The sequence below is a fragment of the Lissotriton helveticus genome, chromosome 8, assembly GCF_964261635.1.
Source record: "Lissotriton helveticus chromosome 8, aLisHel1.1, whole genome shotgun sequence".
Taxonomy (NCBI): Eukaryota; Metazoa; Chordata; class Amphibia; order Caudata; family Salamandridae; genus Lissotriton; species Lissotriton helveticus.
In genome coordinates this window covers 798,915,856-798,939,872 of record NC_136069.1, presented here as the reverse complement: position 1 = coordinate 798,939,872, position 24,017 = coordinate 798,915,856, and the positions used below count along the sequence as shown (strand labels likewise).

At 49.9% G+C, this 24,017-nt stretch overlaps 1 protein-coding gene across 1 annotated transcript in view; it reads right to left on the bottom strand.

Moving 5' to 3' along the window:
* Positions 1 to 24,017, bottom strand: part of TM9SF2 (transmembrane 9 superfamily member 2) — a 402,149-nt gene that overhangs the window by 106,096 nt on the left and 272,036 nt on the right. The window contains exon 13 of the mRNA XM_078657617.1: positions 16,165 to 16,324. Within this exon, the coding sequence (XP_078513743.1) occupies positions 16,165 to 16,324 (160 nt within the window). The remainder of the gene's footprint in view (positions 1 to 16,164; positions 16,325 to 24,017) is intronic.

The window sequence follows — 24,017 nt, the reverse complement described above, 5'->3', positions numbered from 1 at the left end:
AGCACTACCCTTCTTTGCTCCAACATACCCCACAAAGAGTTGATCATCCATCTGTAACACTTTAGTGAGATCAAGGTAGAACGAGAAGGCTCTTTTTGGGTCCAGACGGTGGAGACGCTCTTCTTGCTTAGAAGGATGCGGATGAGCATAGAAGTAGGGCAAGGTGACAGATTGCCCTAGGTGGAAAGGTGTCAGCACCTTAGGCAAGAACGAAGTCCTAGTGGGGGCACTACTTTGTCTGGAAAGACACGCCATGTAAGGAGGCTGAGAGGAAAGAGCCTGCAATTCGCTCACCCTCCTGGCAGAAGTTACTGCCACTAAGAAGGCTGTTTTGATTGTAAGCAGCCTGAGGGAGCAATTGGATGGTACACACATCAAATAGGTGAGGACCAAGTTAAGGTCCCACTGGGGCACGATAAAAGGTGAGGGGGGAACAAATGTGTAAGCCTCTATGCACAATAGGAGATTTAAGGACTGAAAGATAACCCTTCAGAGTGCCCAGAGCAGAGCAATACTGGGCCAGAGATACAAAGAAAAGAAGTATGTCAGGGAGGCAAGCAGGGGGTCAACAGACCGTTCTGTACAATATTTACAAACTTTTTGCCATCAGCAGGCGAATAGCGACTTTCTGGAGGGACGCCTGGCAGCTAGAATAACTTCAGACATCAATAGAAGGTCAAAGCTATCAACTGTCACTGCTCAATCTCCACGCAAGGCGGCGGAAGGTGGACAGGTTCGGGTGGAGGAACCTCCCCTGCTGCTGCGACAGAAGATCCTCCCGAAGTGGCAGTCTGATCGGAGGATCGATGCTCATCTGCAGAAGCTCAGGATACCAAACTCTCTGTGCCTAGTCCGGAGCCACAAGAAAGAATTGGACCCAGTTGCTCCTGATCTTCGTTAGCACTCTGGACAGGAGTGGTATGGGCGTTAAGGCATACAGGAGGCCTGTGCTTCAGGCTAGACGAAAAGCATCGTGGAGTGAGAGCCGCCTTGGAAACTCCTGCAAGGAAACTGCTGACATTGCACGTTCTGTTCGGAGGCGAACAGATCTAACCAAAGCTCTTCCCACTGATGAGAGTCCTTGCCTCACGTCCTCATGGAGACACCGTTCGTGATCAGCTAGGCACCGACGGCTGTGTTCATCCGCCTTGGCGTTTAGGGAACCGGACAGGTGCTGAACCACCAGGGATATGCCCTAGTGCGCTAGCCACATTGAGAGACGCAGGGCCTCCTGACAAAGGGTCCACGACCCCACCCCGCCCTGTTTGTTGCAGTACCACTTGGCAGTGGTGTTGTCCGTGAACATCTGAACCAGCTTTTCTTTGAGAGATGGTAAGAAGGCTTTCAGTGCCTATCAGATTGCACAAAGCTCCAACAAGTGGATGTGGAGCCCGGCTTCCGCCAGAGTCCTCTTATTTCCACCTCTCCCTCATGGCTGCCCCTTCCCAGGAGTGACGCATTTGTCACTACTATGAGATCTGGTTGGGGAAGGGAGAGGGATCTGTCTCTGACCCAATCGTGGTTTGTCAGCGACCCCTGCAGATCTTTGGCAGTTGCCTCTGAGATCTGAACTAGGTAGGTGAGATTCCCTTGATGGTTCGCCCATTTTAACTTCAGGTCATGATCCACTAGCAGGATGCATGGGCCATGAGACCCAACAGCCTCAGAGTCAGTCTCACCGAGATCCAGTATAGAGGATGAATTTCCTGGACTCGCCAATCGTAAAGATAGACCTGAAACTGCACTGTGTCCATAATGGCTCCGATAAAAGAGCATCTGAGAGGGAGTCCGGTGTGACTTTGGCATGTTGATAGTAAATCCCCAGCGAGTGCAGAAGGTTCGACGTTGTCTAGAGGTGGGAGACGGCTGCTAGGGGCGAGCCCACCTTCAACAACCAGTCATCGAGATAGGGGAAGACTGGAACCCCTGATCTCCGCAGATGGACTGCAACCACCATAATGGTGAACACCCGATGGGCCTTGGTGTCGCTGAAGAGGAGCAGGTTAAACTGAAAGTGCTTGTGGCCCACCATGAACCGCAGGTAGTGTCGATGGGCAGGCAGGACGGGGAAATGGAAATAGGCCGCCTTCAAGTCCAATGCCACCATCCAGTCTCCCAGAGTCCATGGCGGACAGGATCTGCGCAAGAGTGAGCATCACCATGGCGGCGGGGGATAGTTCTGTTCACAGGAGCCCCTGTGCTGGGTTTGGACCAGGTGCAGAGTAGAACATTGGTCAAGGTCTCATTGAAGGGCAGCAAGGGATCGGAGGCCTGGCTGCAGGATTTCCGTCAAGACGTTGGTCTTGACCACCACCATAGGAAACTGCAGGTCCAAGAACTCTGCAGCCCTTTGCACCACCATAGCGAATGGAGCCCCCTCTTCCGTAGCCAGGTTAGAAAGAGAAAGCATACCAGGTTCTGGGGAGGAGTCCAAGCCACTGGCATCACGCCGTTCCTCATACCATTTTTTCATTAGAAAGCAAGACTTCTAAGGGGTCCTGCAGTCCCTGCCAATCCTCAATCAATCCCAGAACTTCAGAATAAGGCGAAGCACACAACATGGAACCCAACGGCTGCAACGCCGCAGGTCTCGGCATCAGTGGACACCCAACTGGCTCAGTGTTGTCCAGAATCAGGATGGGGGTGCCGCTGCTGTTGGGCACCAGTGACTTTCTCATTGCTGGAAACGGCATTGGGGAAGGTCGAGTTTGTACAGCCGGCGCCGGTCCGGATCCAGGAACGGATTCAAGAGGAGTCCTGGGCTCCGAAGCGGACTGCGCAGAACTCAGGGGAGCTCCTTCTGGTGAACCTGCAGGGCCTGAAGGTGCGCCAGCAGGGTCAGGTAGCCCAAATATGATGCAGATGGCGTCATAAAAGGTTTTTAACTCGGCGGGGGTCACTCCTGGACCCAAAAATGGAGGGAAACACAGAGCTGACCCAGGCACTCACTCCGCGGAGCGGGGCCTCGAGCGCCTAGACTGACTCCTTCGACTCCTCAGGTGACGGACAGGGCGAAGTAAACTTCTTGTGTTTCTTACGGCGCTTCCTACCGGACCTCGATGACTTCGAGTGAGAGGAGGAAGGCTTGGATCCCCAGAGCAGTGCAAGGACCTTTCTCTTGACTGGGAGCAGGAACGAGATCTACGAGGTGCCTGACGCCAGGCCGTGAGCAGCTTTACGGACCACTCCGTTAAAGCTTTAGGCGTCATGGCACAGCAGTCGGAGCACGACTTCGGGTTGTGGTCGCGCTCCAGGCACTTAAGACACGAGGTGGGGTTCAATAACCGACAGGGCGCGTTGACAGGCGCGGCAAGCTTTGAAGCCAGAGGTCTTCTTACTTTACGTACCTACACACAGGGAAAAGTAGACAAAGTCTAAAAAAATCTGTCAAAAAGTGACAGGTGGTAGGTCTCTTCGACTGGTCTGTGCTGGCTGGAGCAGAAAGAAAAGAACGGATGTCAGCGCGTCGAGGTGGCGCCTACATAGAAGACGCGGACATCACGCCGACCGATGCCACCCATCGGAAAACAGGGGTACTGCTTAGAAAAATCTTCTGGATCCAACCGGATGCCTGGAAGTTCTAACATAAGGAATCTGCTGTTGGATGTCCATCAGATAATATGTACATTCCACTTACCTTGTAAGGGACCACTCCTGGACCAACTATTGCTCTGGTCAAGCAACTAAGCAAAGTAAAGAGGAAACTCCCTTAGGGGGTTTCATAGTTTCACCTAGCATAATCATCTTACTTGACCTGGCACAAAAATTTGGAAAAAAGAAAAGGGTGACTCAGGGTTACCGTTGCCAGTGAGCACATCATTTACCATAAAATTCAAAGGGACACATATTGGTTTAGATTTATGTTGCATTTTTTTCCAACATGGCCTTTTTTGGCTACTATGCTGCAACTTGCCATGATCATCATATATGGTTGAGGCAGATTGCAACTGTGGACAGCTAAGTAAAGACAGTGTATTTAAACAGACATCTAAATTGTGATTTGTTAACTGACACCCTGAAGATTTCTTCTAAAGTCCTTAATTAGAAAAGTTATCAACGGTGGGGACACACCGAACAAATATCCAGCCAGGTAATAGTTCTACTCACTGATTTCTTTAGTGGTGTAGTCAGTCTTGCACAGGAATGACAGTTGAATATTGGTTCTTTTTACAACAGCATGAATTTGTGGGGTGAATTTTTGCTCCGAGCTGAATACTACTAACAGGTTGCGGATTGGTATTGCGTGGGCTACCTGCATTAACGTAGAACATCTACTGAATGATGTTACAAGGCTCAAACCTGGTCTCAATTAGTAATCCTCAACCAAAGGCCTGAATATGTCACTGGTAGTAATTCAGGATTTTGTAAAAAAAAAAAGATCTTTTCTTTTTGCACTGAATGGTCCCTATGAGTTTTCTAGTCCTGCTCAGCTCACAAAAAGAAGGCAGTAAGGATCTGGAAGCAAAAGGGGACTTCACCTATGTGACAAGCCTTACCCACAATGTTAACTTGATTTTATTTATTTATTTATTTATTTGCTTGTTAAGCGCGACTGCCACCCAAAGGGTATCCTGGCGCTGAGACTGCGTCTATCCTGCAGGCAAGCTACCATTACATTGCTCTAGGGAACAAAAAGGTCTTAAGATCCTTTTTAAAAGGAATGAAATCTTGTCTACACCTCAGCGCCAGCGGGAGGGTGTTCCAGAGAGTGGCAGCCATAAAACTAAAAGCACGGCCACCCATCCTCACTCTATTGATCCTGGGGACCGTCACCAGGAACGCAAAGGAGGATCTTAGGGGTCTGGCAGCACAGTACCAGGAAAAGAGATTTTGGAGCGGTATCGGCCCCTGTCCATGCAAAGCCTTAAAGACGAGACAAAGCGACTTGAAGCAAATTCTCTCTTGGATGGGTAACCAATGGAGGTCTGCTAATGCGCCAGAGGAAGAGGCAGATCGAGGACGGGATAGTGCCAATTTAGCCGCCATATTTTGGATCCTCTGCAGCTTTAGAATCAAAGTTTTTGGGGCTCCCAGAAGTAATGCATTGCAGTAGTCTAATCGACTAAGAATAGAGCTGCGCACTACCTCTGCCCTTGCCTCCTTAGGGAGAAGCGGTAAGATCTTACGAAGGGCACGAAGTAAGCCCATACAACCCGCTATAGTTCTATTTACCGTGGCATCAAGCTGCAGATTGGGTTCAAACAGAACACCCAAATTACGGGCCGACTCAGCAGCCTCTACCGTACCTGGGATAGATGTAGGCCAAAAATCGTCCGGAAGCGGACGAGGGGTACGGTCTAGGGAGCAGTGAAGAACCTCCGTTTTGGCTCCATTGAATTGGAGCGACTTAGCTCGCAGCCACTCCGCTGTAGCCGCCATGCAGCAGTGGAAAGTGTCTCTCGATGTTGCCCTGGTACCCTCAAACGAAAAAATCAATTGAGTGTCATCGGCATAATTGATGACAGATATGCCGAATGACTTTATCAGGGCAACCAGGGGTCGCAAGTACAGATTGAATAAGATCGGACTGATCGCCGACCCCTGGGGGACACCCTGGTCCACTTGCTGCATGGCAGAACGAAACGGTGGTAATGCCACTGCCTGCTGTCTGTCACTGAGATAAGATGTTATCCATCTCAAGGCCAGGCCAGTTACTCCTGTACTCCGGAGACGGTCCAGTAGTACTGCATGGTCCACCGTGTCGAACGCGGCCGACATGTCAAGCAGTACTAAAAATGCTGACTTGCCCATGTCGACACGCGCTCGTAGATCGTCCAACACGGTGACCAAAGCAGCCTCTGTACTGTGAGCCGGCCTAAAGCCAAACTGTGATGTATCCAGGCCGGAGTTATTTTCCAGAAAGTTGGATAGTATTTTCGTGACCCACTTCTCCACAACCTTTATTATAAAAGGCAGAAGCGAAATAGGCCTGTAATTGGCCGGGCTTGAAGGGTCCAGGGAGGCCTTCTTCAGCAATCGTGTAACAATTGCCATCTTCCAGCTATCTGGAACTACTGCTGTACTCAGTGACTGGCAGCAAATGGCGTGGAGCGGAGGAAACAGCTCAGTTTGAAATGCCTTCCAGAACTTATGGTTAAGTTATGGTGAGTTGTGGCTCACCTAATCATGCACTGTTCACTTAGTGCTCCGCACTTTAAATAATTTCAAATGTTTCACCACATAATAATCTGTTTGTTCATATGTTTTCACATTTATTCAACTGTTTTTTCAAAAGTTTTTTCAAAACTGGTTATCAACTCTTTCGGTATTTGTTATTGCATTCTTCATAACAATTTCCGTATATATACACAAATCAATCGTTAGTACATTACAGATATACATGTAATTTACTACATTTCATTCTTCAAGCAATTGACGTTTGGCCCAATGCATTTCGGCACGCAGGCTGTGCCTTCATCAGGGGCAATTCTTAGTTTTCACTGCAGGTGTTCAGTTGTGAAAGAAAAAATCGTTGTCTGCTAGTCGAGTTCGTTTTAGCTTATCTTCGTGGTGTTACTTGATCTTATCTGTTGTAAGTTTCGTCCGTCACAAACAAATCGCCGCTACAACGCGAATCACGCCAACACTTAATGGAGTTACCATCTCAGTTCATTGCACGAGATCCCACAGAGTAGCGGCGATTTGTTTGTGACGGACGAAACTTACAACATGCATTGGGCCAAACGTCAATTACTTGAAGAATGCAATAACAAATACCGAAAGAGTTGATAACCAGTTTTGAAAAAACTTTTGAAAAAACAGTTGAATAAATGTGAAAACATATGAACAAACAGATTATTATGTGGTGAAACATTTGAAATTATTTAAAGTGCGGAGCACTAAGTGAACAGTGCATGATTAGGTGAGCCACAACTCACCATAACTTAATGATTTAAACACCCAGGAGTGACTCCCCTGAGTAATCATAGCACCATTTGAATAACTTGTACAATTGGTAATACTTTATAAAAAACGGAGTGCTCCCCACAACCCCAATTACTATTAGTTCCAGAACTTATGGGGCATAGGATCAAGTGGCGATCCCGAAGACACACTATTCGCCAGAAGGCAGAATTCCTCCAGAGAAGGACTAGGAAAGCAGGACAACTGGGTCTCCGCGAGAGGAGGTTCTGCCAGGGGAGGCGAGATAGATGTAGGCTGGCCGGAGATCTGAAGTCCGCTCAGAATTTTCTTTATCTTCTCCTCAAACGCAGAGGCCACAGCGTCACACAATTCCTGGGAGGCAGGCATAGCCGACGCAGTGCAAGGCGGGTTAGCTAGATTTTCGACCGCTTTAAACAAAGCCTGCGATTTGTTAGGGGCCTTGGCCAACATATCTGCCAAAAATTGAGCCTTGGCCTTCTTCAGCTGAATCTTGTATTCCTGCAAGGTGGCTTTATATGCTACCTTGTCTGCCTCCCTATAGTCTCTCCTCCAAAGTCGTTTTAGGCAAAGATTAATAATAGACAGAGTAGCTATCACCTCAGTTGACTGTAACTTAAACAATGCACACAAAGAAAGCACTTGCACAAAAAAATACCAAAGAGTGAGATGCAGGTAACAAAATCATTAAACAAATTTAAAAAAATTAAATCAAGAGAGAGGGGGACACTAGGGGGCGTGGCTACGCGCGCAATGGCGGAGGACGCGCTAGGGTAGAGCTCCGTGCCGAGCTCCCCTTCCCTGGGCCAATTCTCCGCCAAATTTGCCCGCAGCCGCCAGTAACTTCAAGCGGACCCTCACGGAGCGATAATCGGCACCTGGGCCGACTTTGTCTGTGAAGACCCGGCGCGGCTGGCACCGGTCTTTCCTGCGGCCCGCTTGCGGGGCCGGCAACTCCCAGACCGGCAGGGCGACCACGAGAGGCCGCGGCTCGGGCCTACCGAGTAGGCCCCAAAAATCAGACGCCGGCCGGGACAGGGGCGGGCCCCCCGGAGACCGCAACTGAGAAGCGGAGGAACCCTAGCTGCCGGAGGCCGTACCCGGCGCGCTGCTGCCCACCTGCCAGGGGCCTGATCAGAAGGCGGAACGGACACCATACCGCACCCGTCCCACCGCTGCGCTGCTGGGAGCCCGGAGGTGAGTCGCCATTGCTTGGCTGGGAGGAGACTCACGTGGTGGAGTTGCGACCCTGAGCTGGCGACCGGAGACCCAGCACGGCCTGCGGCTATCCCTCCAGTGGCCCCCAGAGAGGATTGTGCCTTCCACAACTGGCGGAGGGGACGCGGAGGCGTGGAAACCGGGATTGACTAGTAGGCCCCAGCCTGCGACATCGGCCCTGCAGCGAGCGGCCTCCCTGGAGGCCGCCACCGACCTAGGGGAACACTTGGGCGGCTGGGGGCCCGGATTGCGGAGTGAGCCTGCCTGGTACCCTTACACCTGTGAAAAGGGTGACAGAAACCCTAGGAAGACCTGACGGACCGACTGGGACGGACCCCCGGGCCTCCACAGAGAAGCTGCCGGGTGGCAGCCGGTGCCGCTTGCGCCCTGCGGGCCCCCCCCTCAGACTTTGTGACCGCAGTACAGCCGAGCAAATTGACCGTTGGGCGGCTGCAGCTGGCAGGCCAACTGGTCCCCTGCGCAGGGGGCCCGCAACACCACGAGTGGCATAAATTTCCATGTCCCAGACCCACATCGAGAGCGGGACGGCGGGGGCAGACCTGGGGCAGTGAGAGGCAGGGTCCAGGCTGGCGACCCTCGGCGAGAGCACCACCGGAGGAAGCTGCTGATTCGAACCCAGAGACGACCTGGTGAGGGAAGCGAGTGGGGAGCCGGCGGACTGCTTAAGAGACGCTGCCTGGCACACGGGCCTGCCGCGGGAACACCCCTCTCCTGCGCCATCTGGAACACAGGCAGGGCGGCTCCGCACATGTCCGGCGGAGTGAGGACGCGTACTGGGACAGGGGGGAGCCCCGCCGAAAGGAAGAACAGGCAAGTCGCAGAGCAAGATGGCCGCCGATCAGGTAACAGCGCGGCGGGATAGCGTGCTCGCGGCTATGGAGCGCATGGAACAGTCGCTGCAGCAGACCAGATCATCCCTGGAGTCAAAAATAGACAGTGTCGCGATTGACCTCACCCATCTGCGAGACGACCACAGGAAACTAAACGACCGGACCAAGACACTGGAAGGAGTGGTGAAAGAACTTGAACCCAAAGTCACTCAGACGGACAAGCTAGTGCAGGACCTTCTAAATAGAGTGGACTTCTTGGAAGACAGGGCTGAGGATGCAGAAGGAAGGGCAAGACGCAATAACATAAGACTTGTGGGGGTCCCGGAAAATTGGGAAGGGAACCGACCAGCACAACGAGTGGAGGACTGGCTCAGGGACCTGCTACCCACGGACACACTTTCGCCGCACTTTGTAGTGGAGAGGGCGCACAGAGTTCCGACGAGGCCCCGCACCACAGGCATGAATCCCAGGCCACTCCTTTTCAGGATCCTCAATTATAGGGACGGAGTCACGGTGCTGCGGGAAACCCGACGACTTGGGGAAGTCCGCATAGACAATGCCAACATAATGTTTTTCCAGGACTACACTGTCCAAGTGCAACGTCAAGATTTCCTAGAGGCCAAGCGGAGACTCAGAGACGCGGGCTTAAAGTATTCCCTCCTCTTTCCTGCCAAGCTCAGAGTGGTGGCGCGGGACAAAACCTACTTCTTTAACACTCCTGAAGAGGTCTGTGAATGGCTGGACAGCGGCATAGAAACGACGCCACGGCAGGCACCAGGAAACGGGACAAGGCCGAGAGCACGAGGACCGCGCCGCCGCCGTGGGAACAGAGGTCAGCAGAATAGGCGCCCGGAGGAAACATCGCGCCACTCCCCGCCAGCAGATCAAATGCTCGAGGAACAACGGGATGCGCTCCGCAGAATCACCCAATTGAGCAATTCGCCAGGATCGGAGGTCGCTCTAGACCCTGGCCAGCAGATAATCCCTAGAGATGATGAGGCCATTTATGGGATACCGGACTCCCAGGTATCTGTGGAACTCCCAGAGGTCACGCCGCAGACGGCGGACATGCTCCACTGATGGCGCTTACACACAGATCGGATGCCCTGTTGCACCTGCGGGGATGGAGCAGTGATTGAAGGGACAGCCGGACGCACTACACACTGGTCTTCTGCCGGACTGGCTCCCAGGATCTGGGCGGTAGTTGGCTTGTTCTTCACACAGTGAGTACTTCCCCCAGACTCGTGGCCCCCGAGGGGGCAGGAGGGTGGCGGAACAGTATGATTGCCCCTCCTCCCCCCCCCATGCCTGTGTCACCACCTTCCCCAGCTTTGCTAACTGGCCGAGGGATGCAGTAACCCTCCAACACCGCATGACTTTTCCACACTGAATTAACGGTGAGTCGGCGGGCATATACTCGCCCTCTACATAGACTGGCCGAAAGGGTGGGTCCCCTCATGGGACTGTCGACGCCAGGACCTGGTGCATTGATTATGGCTACATATACACTAACACATAAGGCCCAGGGAAGGGCTCTGATCTTTCTTATCATATACCTAATTGAACCGTCCGGACCGTGATTAGCACACGATCCCCCCAGACTTGAAAAGTTGTCTCTCTCCTTTTGAGGATATGGACGGTGGCCCGTTTCGCTACTGCCCTTTTGGTATTTTAGGGGAGTTTCCCCATTGTTGGTTTTTGCTGCTAATTGTTTTTTTCCCCTTTATTGATGTCTTCCCGAAATTTGTGTGTGTGGTGGGGGGGGGGGGTGTCCATGGGAGAATTGAAGGTGGGAGCACGGTGGAGGGGCGCTAGGTGGATGTTTGTGGGGGCGGAGGAGGGGAGCATACTATGGCATGATGACGACGAACAACATATGCACCTGGAATATTAGAGGTATGCACACTCCACAACGCCGTTATCAGATATACTCATACTTGAAAAGACACCAGGTGCAGATTGCACTCCTGCAGGAAACACACTTGAACAAGGCAGAGGTGGTCGCACTGCGGCGTAGGTGGAGGGGGCAATTGTATGCTACTGAGTACTCCTCGTTCGCCCGGGGAGCGCTGATATGGGTGAAGCCAGGTACCCCCTTTGCAATGACTGATGTCCAAACTGACCCGGAGGGCAGATATGTGTTGGTGAGGGGCCGCATTGATGGGCAACCTATAGTACTAGCATCCATATACTCTCCGAACACGGAACAGGGGGGCTTCTTGGTACGCGTCTCAGAGAAGCTGGCGCCTTGGCACGGAGTCCCCTGGGTTCTGGGGGGGACTACAACACAGTGCTGGATCCCACACTGGACCGCTCGGCCCCGCCTAGACCCGATGCCACGTCCCTGGGAGCCACAAGGGCGCTCACCCAATGGGTGGCACGATGGGACCTAAGGGATGCCTGGCGCGCACATAACCCTAACACTAAAATATACTCCTACTTCTCAGGGGCACACTCGTTACATGTCCGCCTAGACAGATATATGGTGTCCTCGGAACTGTTGCCACACATAACGGATTCGCAGTACCTGGGCAGGACGCATTCTGACCACAACCCGCACACGCTGCACATAGCTTGGGAGCGCCCACACCCGCCCATCCCCACGTGGCGATTACAGCCGGCTTTACTGCTGGACGCCCCCTTCCGAGATTCCCTGCAGGCTTGCGTGGCGGGTTACTTTGCTGACAACTCGGGCACGGCGTCCTCCCCGCAGATCGAGTGGGACGCCTTCAAGGTTGTGGTGCGGGGCCACTGCCTGGGCACACAGGGCGGCATACAGACACAGATAGAGAAAGACCTGCGCCGAGTAGAGACTGACTTGCTCCGCTGGGAACAGGAGGCGATAGAGGGAACAGACGACAGGCTGGGTGAGGTCCGTGCGGAACATATGGCGCTACTAGAACGATTGCGTAACGTTAACTATGCAGCCCACTCGGCGCGAACGCACCAATTCAGCGACAAACCCGGGAGACTGCTGGCCTGGCTGGTCAGACAGGAGGGTCGTACTGAGCCGGTGTCCGCCATCCGGACAGCAGTGGGAGAGGTGGTGTACACTCAAAGTGCAATACATGGGGCCTTTGTGCAGCATTACCAAGACCTGTACAGGTCCCAGCTGAGAGCTTCGTCGGTAACCATAGCGGCCTACCTGGAGAACATCCCACTGCCATCCCTTACGGACGCGCAGCGGGGAGAACTGGGGGCGCCTTTCACACAGGAAGAGATGCATGAGGCTATCTTCGCCCTCTCCAATGGCAAGTCACCGGGTCCAGATGGCCTACCTGCCGAATTTTTTAAAACCTGTTCAGATGCACTGATCCCGGAACTGCTTAAAATGTATAATGCTGCGATAGAAGACTCGGCGCTTCCAGCCACGCTAAATGAGGCCAACCTGGTTTCGCTTTTGAAGCCGGGCAGGGACGGAACGAACATGGGCTCCTACAGGCCTTTGGCTATGTTGAACACTGATTACAAAATCTTCACCTCTTTGCTGGCCCGACGCCTAGCTATGGAGGTCCCGGCCCTGGTACATGCTGACCAAAATGGCTTCGTGCCGGCGAGAAGCACTTCGCGCAATATCCGCCGTCTCTTCCGCATACAAGACACCTCCGTGACACACTGGCTGAGATCGAGTTGTCTGGTTCTCGACCTCGAGAAAGCCTTCGATTCGGTGGAGTGGCCCTATCTGGGAGCAGTACTGGACAGATTTGGCCTGGGAGACGCATTCGAGGAGATGGTTGACCTAATCTATAAGCGGCCCAGTGTCAGAGTGCGAACGGGCAGGCTGCTCTCGGAGGTAGTGCGGGTGCGCAGAGGCACCCGGCAGGGTTGCCCACTGTCGCCCCATCTCTTCTCGCTGGCTATCGAACCCCTGGCTGCGCTGCTGCGTGCACGGGGGCGGTTTGGGGGATCCCACTGGCTGATGGTATACACATAGTTTCGCTATACGCGGACGACTTGCTTCTATACGTACGAGACCTCACAGCAGTGCCGGACGCACTGTCGGATATCTTCCGGACGTTTGAAACAGTATCGGGGCTTAAAGTCAATTGGGCGAAGTCCGGAGTGTATTCATTTAGCCGAGACACGCGGGAGTGCGACGTGCACCTGGGTGGAGTCAGGCTAACCTGGTATCCTACCACCTTTAAATACCTTGGAGTGCACATATATAGAGACGTGGAGAACATACTGGAGGGGAACCTGGGACGAGGCATGTCCTCTTTACGAGCCCAGATGGCTTTCTGGAAAACGCTGCCACTAAATGTACCGAGCAGGATTGCTTTAACTAAAATGATAGCATTGCCTAGACTGCTCTATCACTTTGCTAACACCCCGCTGTACGTCCCCGCAAAGTTTTTCCGGGACCTTGAATCGATGATCCGTAACCTGATCTGGAACACGTGACGCCCCCGAGTGACCCTGACGAAACTGTACTCCCCAGTAACGGAGGGAGGGCTGGCGGTTCCTAATATGGAACTGTATTATTTGGCGGCACAGCTGCAATGGGTGACACACTGGCTGAGCGATGCGCATTTAGACGACATTGCCAACTCCACATACATATGGACACACACACAGATATGCACGCTGTTCCATCCCTTGACAAAGCGACCGCGCCCACTGCCCCTACATGTAGCTGTGGCCCGCAAGTGTTTCCTCCGCAGTTTGAAATTGACCCGACCCAAGCCATATGCGCCTGCGGTTCCTCTGTTGGGCACACCCAGAAGGGGTGGAGCAGTGACGACGCGCACGCTAGAGAGCTGGAAGGAGGCTGGAGTGGAAACGATAGGTGACCTTTACGCAGACGGGGCTTTGCTCCCGTTTGAGGAACTGACAGAGAGCACGGGTCTACCGGCGGGACAATTCCTGACACATGCGTCTATCCTGAGGACGTACACAGATTCCTGGGGAGAGGTTCGGGAGGAGCCGCTGTTGCACCATGCAATGCAGTATCTGCATGTGATGGGCAACGGTACCCACATCATTCACTGGCTGGCAGAGGCCCTCCTCCTACACACACAACGATCCACGCAGCCGATAAGAGACAAATGGGCCACCCACTGAGGAAGGAACTGGACGGATAAGGAATGGACCATGATCCTAGCTTGCCATATGAACATCCCGCGCAGCGCCCGCTTCCGAACCATCCAATTTTATATAATGCACCAGGCGTACTTGTCCCCAGACAGGATCAACAAATACTTCATGATCGACACCGCTGCCTGTCCCAGATGCGACCTGATAGGTGCGGACATTTTGCACATGCTCTGAAATTGCCCCTCTCTGGCCACATATTGGGGGGAGGTGACATCTCTATTAACGCACAGCGCTGGCCCGGGGCTACCACACACTTGGGAGGCCTGCATACTAGGTCTGTATAGAAGAAATAAGCCAAACAAGACTCACGCCAGGTTCTGGGACCTAGGCCTCATCACAGCCAAGAGGTTATTCATATAGGGATCGACACGAGCGAGATCACACAGAAGATATAGCGGAGGATACGCTGGGCGCGCGGACAGAGCTTTCCCACTCCCAATAGTAAAAGCACGTTCGGAGCGCTGGCTGTGTAGCATATCTAGATTGACAGAGGTTGCCGCCTCCCCGAATGCCCGGAGGGCTGACACCTGCGCCCATAACACGTCCGACACACTACCCTGTGGGCAGGATAGCGGTCTACCTGCAAACGCGATGGTACCACAAAGGCCCGCTAAAGTGTCTTCCTAGCCACCATTCACAGCGACACTCTTATACACACTCTACCTCCCACCCGACCCCCCCACCACCCCCCACTCCCGTATAAACACCCCCCGTTTAACTGTTCTGGATACTTGCCTTCCATATATAGATTATGAGACTGGAGACATACACACACACCGACACAGGCATTAGGACCGATGTGAGTCGCGTCTCCTCAGCTGACTGACAGGCTATGCAACTACCCGTGCGAAACACTACACAAAGAAGGGATGAAACGAGAGGCTCCGCTGTCCCTTAGTGGGCGGAGTACCTCGTGGCAAGGGTTGACCACATACGAGTGTCAAATACACCCACACTATTGACAAACACAGGAGGTCAGCACGCAATAATTATAGGTTTCGGAAGAACGGCTGCCGACATGTTCCTTGGAGACACAGCCGACAAAATGGGACACACCGATAAGCAATGTCCAGTTTACAGAGTTGAAATGTTTTCTTACGTTTAATGAAATAAGACGTCATTTGCAAGCACATTGTACATAAGAGCACCTGTAGCGCGAAGGTTACTGTCAACGAACTACGGCTTTAGGTGGCCGATGTGTGACTGCATATGTGTTACATGCGCCTCTTTGTCCATTACAGACACCCACGAGTTGCAGCCGGCCCTAAGGGTTGTAGGCTATGCTATATGTACTGCAATGAGAAATATTAATAAACGTCTTACCAAAAAAAAAAAAAAAAAAAGAAAAAAAAAAAAAAGAAGAGAGAGGGGGACACTACTGAAATTCTTACAGAGCCACTCCACCGTAGTTGAGGTTAATCGCTAGTGCATGTGGTAGTGATGCAGGCAGCTGTACTGTGTGCAATACCAGGTAAATACAGTGACACTAGTGTAAAGCAGAAACAGGTAATGGCAGCTTGTTTTTGGGAAACACCTAGGCATTTCTGGTAAGTGGGAATTATCCCAAGAATTAACCCCAACTCCTCTTCTGTAGTTCATGAATTAGAAATACCTACTTCAGGCTCACACAGAATTGCCTCACTGTAGCCACAATCAGCGTCTCTCCAGCAGGAGTGTTTGAGCCCTATGCTATGGTGATAACCCTGAAAACAAAAGTTAACATTTGGCATCTACGCCAATTAATAAAAGTCTCTTGGGACACAGTTTTCTTTTGAGCAAAAACTACAGTTTCTGCGAGCTCTTAAAAGGTATGTAGTAATACTGCAGGTAAGAAGATAAGGTGATGCACCTGCAGCAATAAAAAAATTACGGTAATCAGAGCTTTCACTAAATCCACTGGAATTAATCTAGCTTAATGCAGCACAAAGAGTAGTCTCGGAAGTGCTGAAGAAGAACACAAACATGAGAAAACAAGTCAGTAGATGCAGCTCAAGCGTTACACTGAAGACAAAGTCTAACTTTAGGTTCACAGTAAAATATATTTAAAATTGGATCCATTGATATGCCCAACATTTATAAAATAATGAAAAAGTAGCAAAATATTATCGAATATACTTACATTTTTCTTAAAGCCAAAGTAGGCACCAATAAAGGTCAGTGGGACAGATATGCAAAACCACAGCGCCAGAATAGCCACCAAAGTACCGAATGGAATAGCTGCTGAAGATCCTTCTCCCCAAAGGATTAAATTCATGACAAAGAAATCAGCAAATACAATGCTGCAAAAACAAACAAGGTACTTTAGTTAGATACAACTTTAATAGTAAAAATATAGCATCATTATGTTGTTTTACTTTTCACAGAACTCAAATATTAAGGTTTTGTTGAAGTGGCTTTTCTCATCTATTTGTCTATCTTGTTACACCATTTGGGACCTACTACAATATCATCAAACTGGGGTCAACTTCTCACCCACAAAGCAAGCGGCGTTATGCTTTCAGTGGAGTCTGGACAGTCTTCTATGAGAACTGCAGAATAAACAGAGGTAGCCCAGGCAAACCCGAGTGCAATGCCTCAGTCGTAAACACAAACAATATTTACGTGGAATGAAGAGCATTAACTCACAATCTGAAACAGAACTAACGAATGGAAAGTATACACACAACTGACAACGTTTCTTATCTTTAAAAAAATCAGTTTAAAGCTTGTACTGCTGTAGATCTAGTGTTAGATGCACATGTTGCAACTTTATGTGCCTTGAAGTTAAGAGTTTAATTTCGAGGTAACTTGTGATTCCTCCCCAAAAAACTCACAATGCACCAAGGCAGACTCCATCCTTGGATTGTTTTTCCTTACACAAGTGAGTTAATATGTGTAGTGATGCCAAACAGGACGGTCCTTGTATAGTGGTATATCATGCCTAAATGTGTGTAAAGAAAAACCGTTCCACATCTGGGGAAACGGGAAGGAACATGTGAATCTAAATTACTATAAGCTGCAATAGGCCATTACAGGTAAGTAATGTTTTCTGTTTGCAGCATGTACTGCTGTAGGTTGCATATTCTGCACAGACTGGAAAGAAGTACCAGTCTCCCTAAAGCAGTGGCTTGCATGCTACAGGAGAAGACTTTTGGGACAAAGTTTTAAGAACAGTTTAAGCGCACTTGTGCGTCTTGGTGGGCGGGAATGTTCACAAAATAAGGCTTTGTGAAAGCGTGGATGGTAGATCACATTGCATCCCTACAAATGGCTGAAGGTAACAGGTGGCAAAGGGAAGCCATAGTGGGACCCTTTTGCGAGCAAGATGTGTTCTTGGCTCAACATGCAAACAAGTTTCGTCTTAGTATAATGGACTTGGATACACCTGACTATCCATCCAACAAACTGACTTGGAAACAAGGCTCCCTAACCGTGGCTTACCGAAGCTACATTTGCATAGTCTTTGTAATAGATTTGGTTCCATCAGTGCAATACATGGGAGCTCATACTCTAGACAGTTTTAAACTTTCTGCAATCGTTTGAGGTGGTGGAAAAAAGATTGACAAATCAATGGTTTCATATGAAAAGGGGAGACAACCTCAGGCAGAAAACAAGGATTTGTCTTAAAGATGACCAACTCTTTCTGAACTGGATTAAAAGGTTTATCTGCTGTTAATGTTGCATTTTTTACACTCTATAAAGGCAGGTGCTAATGGAATGTCTAGTGCAAATGAACAGTGTACCTCCAGTAGCAGTGGTAGTGAAGGAAAAGCATATGCAAATATCCCTGATCAATTCATCCACAGTGCATTGCCCATGGACTGTGGGTACCTGGAGGTGAAGCTATGGCATTTTGCATTCTTGCGCTCTGCAAATGGGTCAATAGTTGGGGTCCCTCAGCAGACAATGTACTGTTGAAAGACTTTAGTATTGATCTACCTCTCGTGTTTGTATTGAAGGGTCCTGATGAGCAGGTCTTGTAAGTCGTTGTGCTGCTCTATGAGGTTTTCTACTTGGAGAAAGACTTGAAGGTGATTTGCTGAGTCAACTTGGACAACTGAGGTGAGTGTCTTCCACCTTGCTGCTGAATGTAATGCACTGTGGTCATGTTGTCTGTACGAATGAGCACTATTGTGAATTCGTTTTTAAAACACCCTCAACACTAATTGAACTGCCATAAATTCTCGGAGACTTATGTGCGACCTCTGATGCGAAGTAGCTCATTATCCTTTAATTATGAGGTCACCCAAATGTGCTTCACACACATTAAGAGAGGCGTCTGCAGTAATGGTCACTGGTAGCAGAGAAACTACTTGCCTAGTAACAAGCTCTTGGTGTTCCACCACTTCCGTTTCTGCTCAACTCTGGGCTCCACCAACACTAGAACTTCCCATTGCCCAGGTGTTTTGTGATCATTTTGTCCGGACACTCTTGCAATAGGTTCATGTTCAAATGAGCATTTGAGATTATTGCGATAGAAGATGCCAGCATTCCTCAATGCATACTTGAAACAGGCTTGAAAGACTCGATGTTTGGGTAACTCTGATCAAGGCTTGGACTTTGGAGTCTCTTTGGGTTGAGGCTATAGATCTTGGCCTCGAGACTTGGCCTCTAGTGCCTAGATCCAAAAGCCCATTTTGGGGTCGACCCACCTCAGGAACAGTCGGCTGGACCAACTGTCATGTTTTGTACTGGAATGGTTAGGGGATTAAAGCATACTGTCTCTGTGATGTTCTATGCCCTGGAGCCTTCAGTACAGCTCCTCTTCTATTTTTATCATTCAGTCAGATAGGACTCCCAGTCATGAATATGGTTTGCAGACTAACGCTACTCTGGAGGATTTGAGTGTCAGCGGCTTCTGATGATGATCTGCGGATACCACCATCTTGGTGCGCTCAGAACGGTCCATGTTTTGGGTTGGCCGCTAAGAATGAACCTCAGATTGTTGCACCTAGCGTGGTCATCTGCATCTTCCACACAAACTTAGGGCTGTCTGGATGATATCCTCTAAAAAACTGAGGTTTGGAAATGTTTAACTGAATCTTCAAACTAAGTAATAACATGCCTGAACCTTCAGGCAGAAACAAACATTCTGCTGGTGAAGCTTGCACCGTAGGTAATAAACCTTACCATGTAAACTTGAACTAAACATTACATTTGTAAAATATTTGAGTTCAGGAGCAGGCGGGAAATCTAAGCCTATTTTTGATGTAAAAACTCCATCAGAAAACACCACTCATCCGATATACTACTACTTCAAGGAAACCTATTTATTGAGCTCTCACTGTCAATTCCTGGGGAGATATGGCTTCTTCAGGGGTCTCGAGACTGCTTTTACTAGGAGCTCCTGAAAGGACCCTTTTGGATGCTATATTATGATGCTGGAGTCAATAAGGGATTCACCATCACATGCTTGAATGACCCACCCCAGTCTCAATTCTTCCTCTTTACATTAGGCAATGTCCTTCTTGAGCCCCCTCCCAGGGATCTTCTTGATGGGAGGTGACTTTAATGGGATCATGGACTAGGTACTGGACAGTGGTATCTCTTGACCCACTAAATAGGCAGGTTGAATACATTTACTTGACTTAGCCGCAGATATTTGGAGAGTTCTCCACTTAACTCATGCTCATCCTGTTTTCTCAAATGCTTACAGGTAATTATCTATGCTTTATTATGTCTTTGTTCCCCTCACTGATGCACATCTTGTGTCAGAAGTTGACATCTTTTCAAGGGGGACTTAGGGACTTTTTATATTTAAGAACAAACTTTGATATTTTCTTTTTCCACATGGTAACCTCAAACAATGATGCAAATAAACATAATATGAAATAATATTGACCATCATGAACTACATCATACAAATTATATGAAAAAGAAAACAAACTACAATAAAAGAAGCAAAAGAAAATTAAACATAGTAAAGAAACAGCGGCGTTGTAGAGCATTGAAGTATTATCTCTATTACATGACCAGGTTACAAACAGCAAATTGACTAGTCTAGTCTCTTCTAACATATGATGGCGATGTGTGGACACCCGTTTTAATTGTGGGGCAGAACCTCTAATACTGGGGATGTGGGCCGTGATGGTGGTGTCAAGACGATTCCTCTATAATCTGCCCAGCGTTGCCATATACGTATATGTTTATGTGGACACCCACGAGCTTTGAAGTCCGGTTCTTCCAACCCCATGTAGGAATCCAATCCATGTTTCCACGAAGTCAGTGGGTTGTACGACAGTACAACGCAGGTAATTACTTTGCATGCCTTTGCCATGCATTTTTTAGCGCGCATGATTTTACCACGAATATGCATTTACAACGCATGCCAATACCACACATTGTTTTTATATTTAAAAACAATGTATTTGTGGGGGGAGAACCCCACCCCCTAACTTACCTTAAGTGTGTGGTATTGGCTTGCGTTGTAAATGCATATTCGCAGTCAAAATATGAGTGCTAAAAAATGCTTGATAAAGAAACAACAAATGGCGTTTATATCGGTTTCCCCCGATGTCTTCTGCTATGTGCAGTAGCGCTAGGAGTGGTGTATTTGGTATAGCCCACCTCAGTACCTCAGCCAAACAGCCACGTATACCCTTCCAAAATCTGTCCAGAATCGGGCATGACCATACTGTATGAATAAAAGTAGCCTCTTCTATTCTGCAACAAAGACACTGTGGGGAAGCAATAAGGCCCTCTTTATGAAGTCGCGATCGGGTGAAATATATTCTATGTAAATATTTCAACTGTATAAGTCGCAGTCTCGAAGAGATGGCAGCCCCGTGGGAGGACTGCAACGCCTCCCTCAAATCATCATTGTCTAAGGGACTAAGGACTGTTTGCCAGGCTTCCCTAAGGGACGCCAGTGTTGACGCACTATGGGTGACTAATGTTTGGTATATTTTAGAAATGTTGTGGTCTATCAGGTCGCCCAAAAGGAGCTTTCCCTCTAGTGGATTAAATTCAGGGAGGATGGAAATCTCCTTAAGGTGAGGAGTAATAGCATGCCGGAACTGAAGATACCCATAGAACTGGAAGTGTGGGATGGAATATTCTCTTTGAAGATCGGAAAATAATCTAAGAGTTAAACCCTGGAGAAGAATGTCGGCCAATGTAGAGATACCGATTTGGTCCCAGCCCTGGAACCCCTGTAGTCGCTGCACCTGGGGAAGAAGACGATTGCACCACAGCGGGGCCGCACAGGTCAGGAGATTCAGCCAGCCAATGCGACAGAGTGACTACTGCCATAATGCTATGACCACCTTGGTGGCCGGAGGGAGGTCCTGAATGTTAGCAACGTCGTATAAATATTTATAAAGTGACGAATCGCCCAGAAACAATTGCTCTAGCGCGTAGGCCGGTTTATTCTGAGGGGAGTACCACCAATCATTAAGCACCTGTAGGTGGGAAGCAGTGTAGTACGACTGAAAGAAGGATGTCGCAATGCACCCACAGTAGGTAGAGAGGAAACAAGTACAAAGGGATATTCTAATCATACCTCCACCCCAGAGAAACTCATTAAACATTGTATTCAACTGCCTGAACCAGAGCTGTGGCCTAGGGTAGGGGTGATAATGCAATTGGTAAAGGAGCAGAGGAAGGAAAATCATTTTAAAAATTGCAGAGCAAGCGGCCGTACAGAGATAGAGGTAAGCCCGCCCACGACTTGAGTTCCTTTTTAACCCTGGCAAAGACTGTGGATATTTCTTGTCGGTCGGTCGGTCACAAAGACCCCCAGATATTTCATACCTTCCCGGGTCTGGGCAAGATCTGAGGCCCAGCTATAGTCAGACTCGGAACCGTGCAGGGGCGACAGGATAGATTTATTGATGTTCATATATAGTCCTGAGGTTTCGCCAGAGATAAGCATAATCTGCAAAATGCGGAGCTCGATCTCAGAGGACCAGAAAGGAAAAAAAAGATCATCCGCATGAAGTGAGATTCTTTCGGAGAACTCTGCTGACCACTCAAAGCCTCTAAATAGAGCATCCATGCGTACCCAGGCCGCCAGCGGCTTGACAAGTGCGGAGATGTTAGGTATTGTGGCCCGCCGGGCATGAATCCAAACTGATCCGGGTAATCAGGGAGGTGCACCAACAACCTGGTGACAACTATCTTAGCTATGAGTTTTGCCTCAATATTTAGTAAAGATATTGGTCTATAGGAAGCAAGCAGTTCCAGCAGGCACCCTTGTTGGTGGGGTATAAGTGGCGTCTGTGCCGCTTCAAGTATAGCCGCAAGACAGTGTGGGCCTAGTAGCGTTGTGTAGGCTTTATAAAAATCACATGGAAAGCCATCTGGACCTGGTGCCTTTCCTGAGTGTAAGTCGGCTATTGTCGTGGTGAGTTCCGGTAACCTGCGAAGCTATCCGCGAGTGCCTTTGGATCGGTCACTACTGCCCCAGCAGAGTCTCGGATCCCTGGGAGTGGAGCCTGCGTTTGTGCCTGTTGACAAAGTTTATACAAGAGTCTCCCGGACTGGTCTCCCCACTGATAGATGATACTTTGTGTAGCAAGCCATGCCATCTGCGCCTCGTCCATCAACACACTATAAATGTGTTGCTGAAGTAGGGTTTTTTGTCGGCGTGCCACAGCTCCGTCCACACCCCGGGTCTGCTGCTCTGTTGTCATAATTTGTGCTTCTAATTGAATTAGCGACTGTCTGCAGAGTTTGCGCGTAGTCGAGTAAAAACCGATATCAACGCTGCGCAGCATGGACTTCATGGCCTACCAGAGCGTGCATACCGAGGTCACAGTCCCTTCGTTATGGGAGAAATATTCTGTGAGTGGGTGATGGAGCCGAGTGCGATATGCTGAGTTTTGTAAATTCTATTTCGAGAGCCGCCATCTAAAAGGAGGCCGACCTGGACCTATTAAAAGCTTAATAGATACAGGTGAATGGTCTGACAATCCCCGAGGTAGGACTGCTGCCACAGCCACCCCGTGGATAAACGTGCCCGGGATAAATATATAATCTAATCTTGAATATGAAGTATGGGTAGGGGAGAAGTACGTATAGCTATCACTAGTGGGGTGATGAACCCGCCCTGTATCTACCTAACCCAACATGTTTACCAGAGTCCTTAGTTTAGTATTGGGGGACCCTGCGGCCACCCCAGCCTGCAGCCATCTATCTATGGTTGGGGAGATGACATTGTTCCAATCTCCACCAATTATCGATAGACCTCCAGGTAAGTCACCCCACGTTCTCACTAGGTGATAAACAAAGCTCTGACCGAGGAGGGAGGGGGGGGGGGGGGGAGGGGGGAGTGGAAGAGTTAACACTTCCAAACACTACATCCTCCCTGGACACCAACCTGTGAACAAAGTTATATTGTCCATGTGTGTCAGACCATTTATTTATCAATATGAAGGGTACTCTTCGGTGGTCAGGATACAAACGCCTCTGGAACCCCTAGCAAACCCTGCATGAAAAGCGTGAAGGAAACCATATTGGGCCAGGCATGGGGCTTTAGTGCCCAGCATATGAGTCTCTTGCAGCAAAAGGACATCAGCACCAATGTGTTTAGGCTGTCAAATGACGGCCCTGCGTTTTATCTGGTCAAGCATGTCTCTGGTGTTCCAACTGACTACATGAAGCTGCCCTGGGAAGTGTGCCATTGTGTCGTGACAAGGTGAGTGATGGTGTCTGCAGCTCGTACGTTCTAAGTTGGATCTATTGTGCGCTATGTAAAGCAACGCATAGCTGCAGTCGCTGGATGGTCAACAATGTACCCTGCCAGGAGGCCAAGCTACTCTTCGGAAGTCTCTGTTGTGCAACCTCACTCAGCCGGTCCGTCGGGGTCTTTCTCCAGCGAGGCCCCTGTACGCCCTAGGCGGCAGGATGCAAGAGGTAGGCCCCCAAATTGTCCACTGTGTAGCGATATTTCCTCCCGGCAGTAACGGCCGGGGGAGGGTCCCTACACAAGCCGCACAGGAAACTAGTCCCGCCGCCTCCGCAGCCGGGGGCACACCCCCCAACCCCTATTGG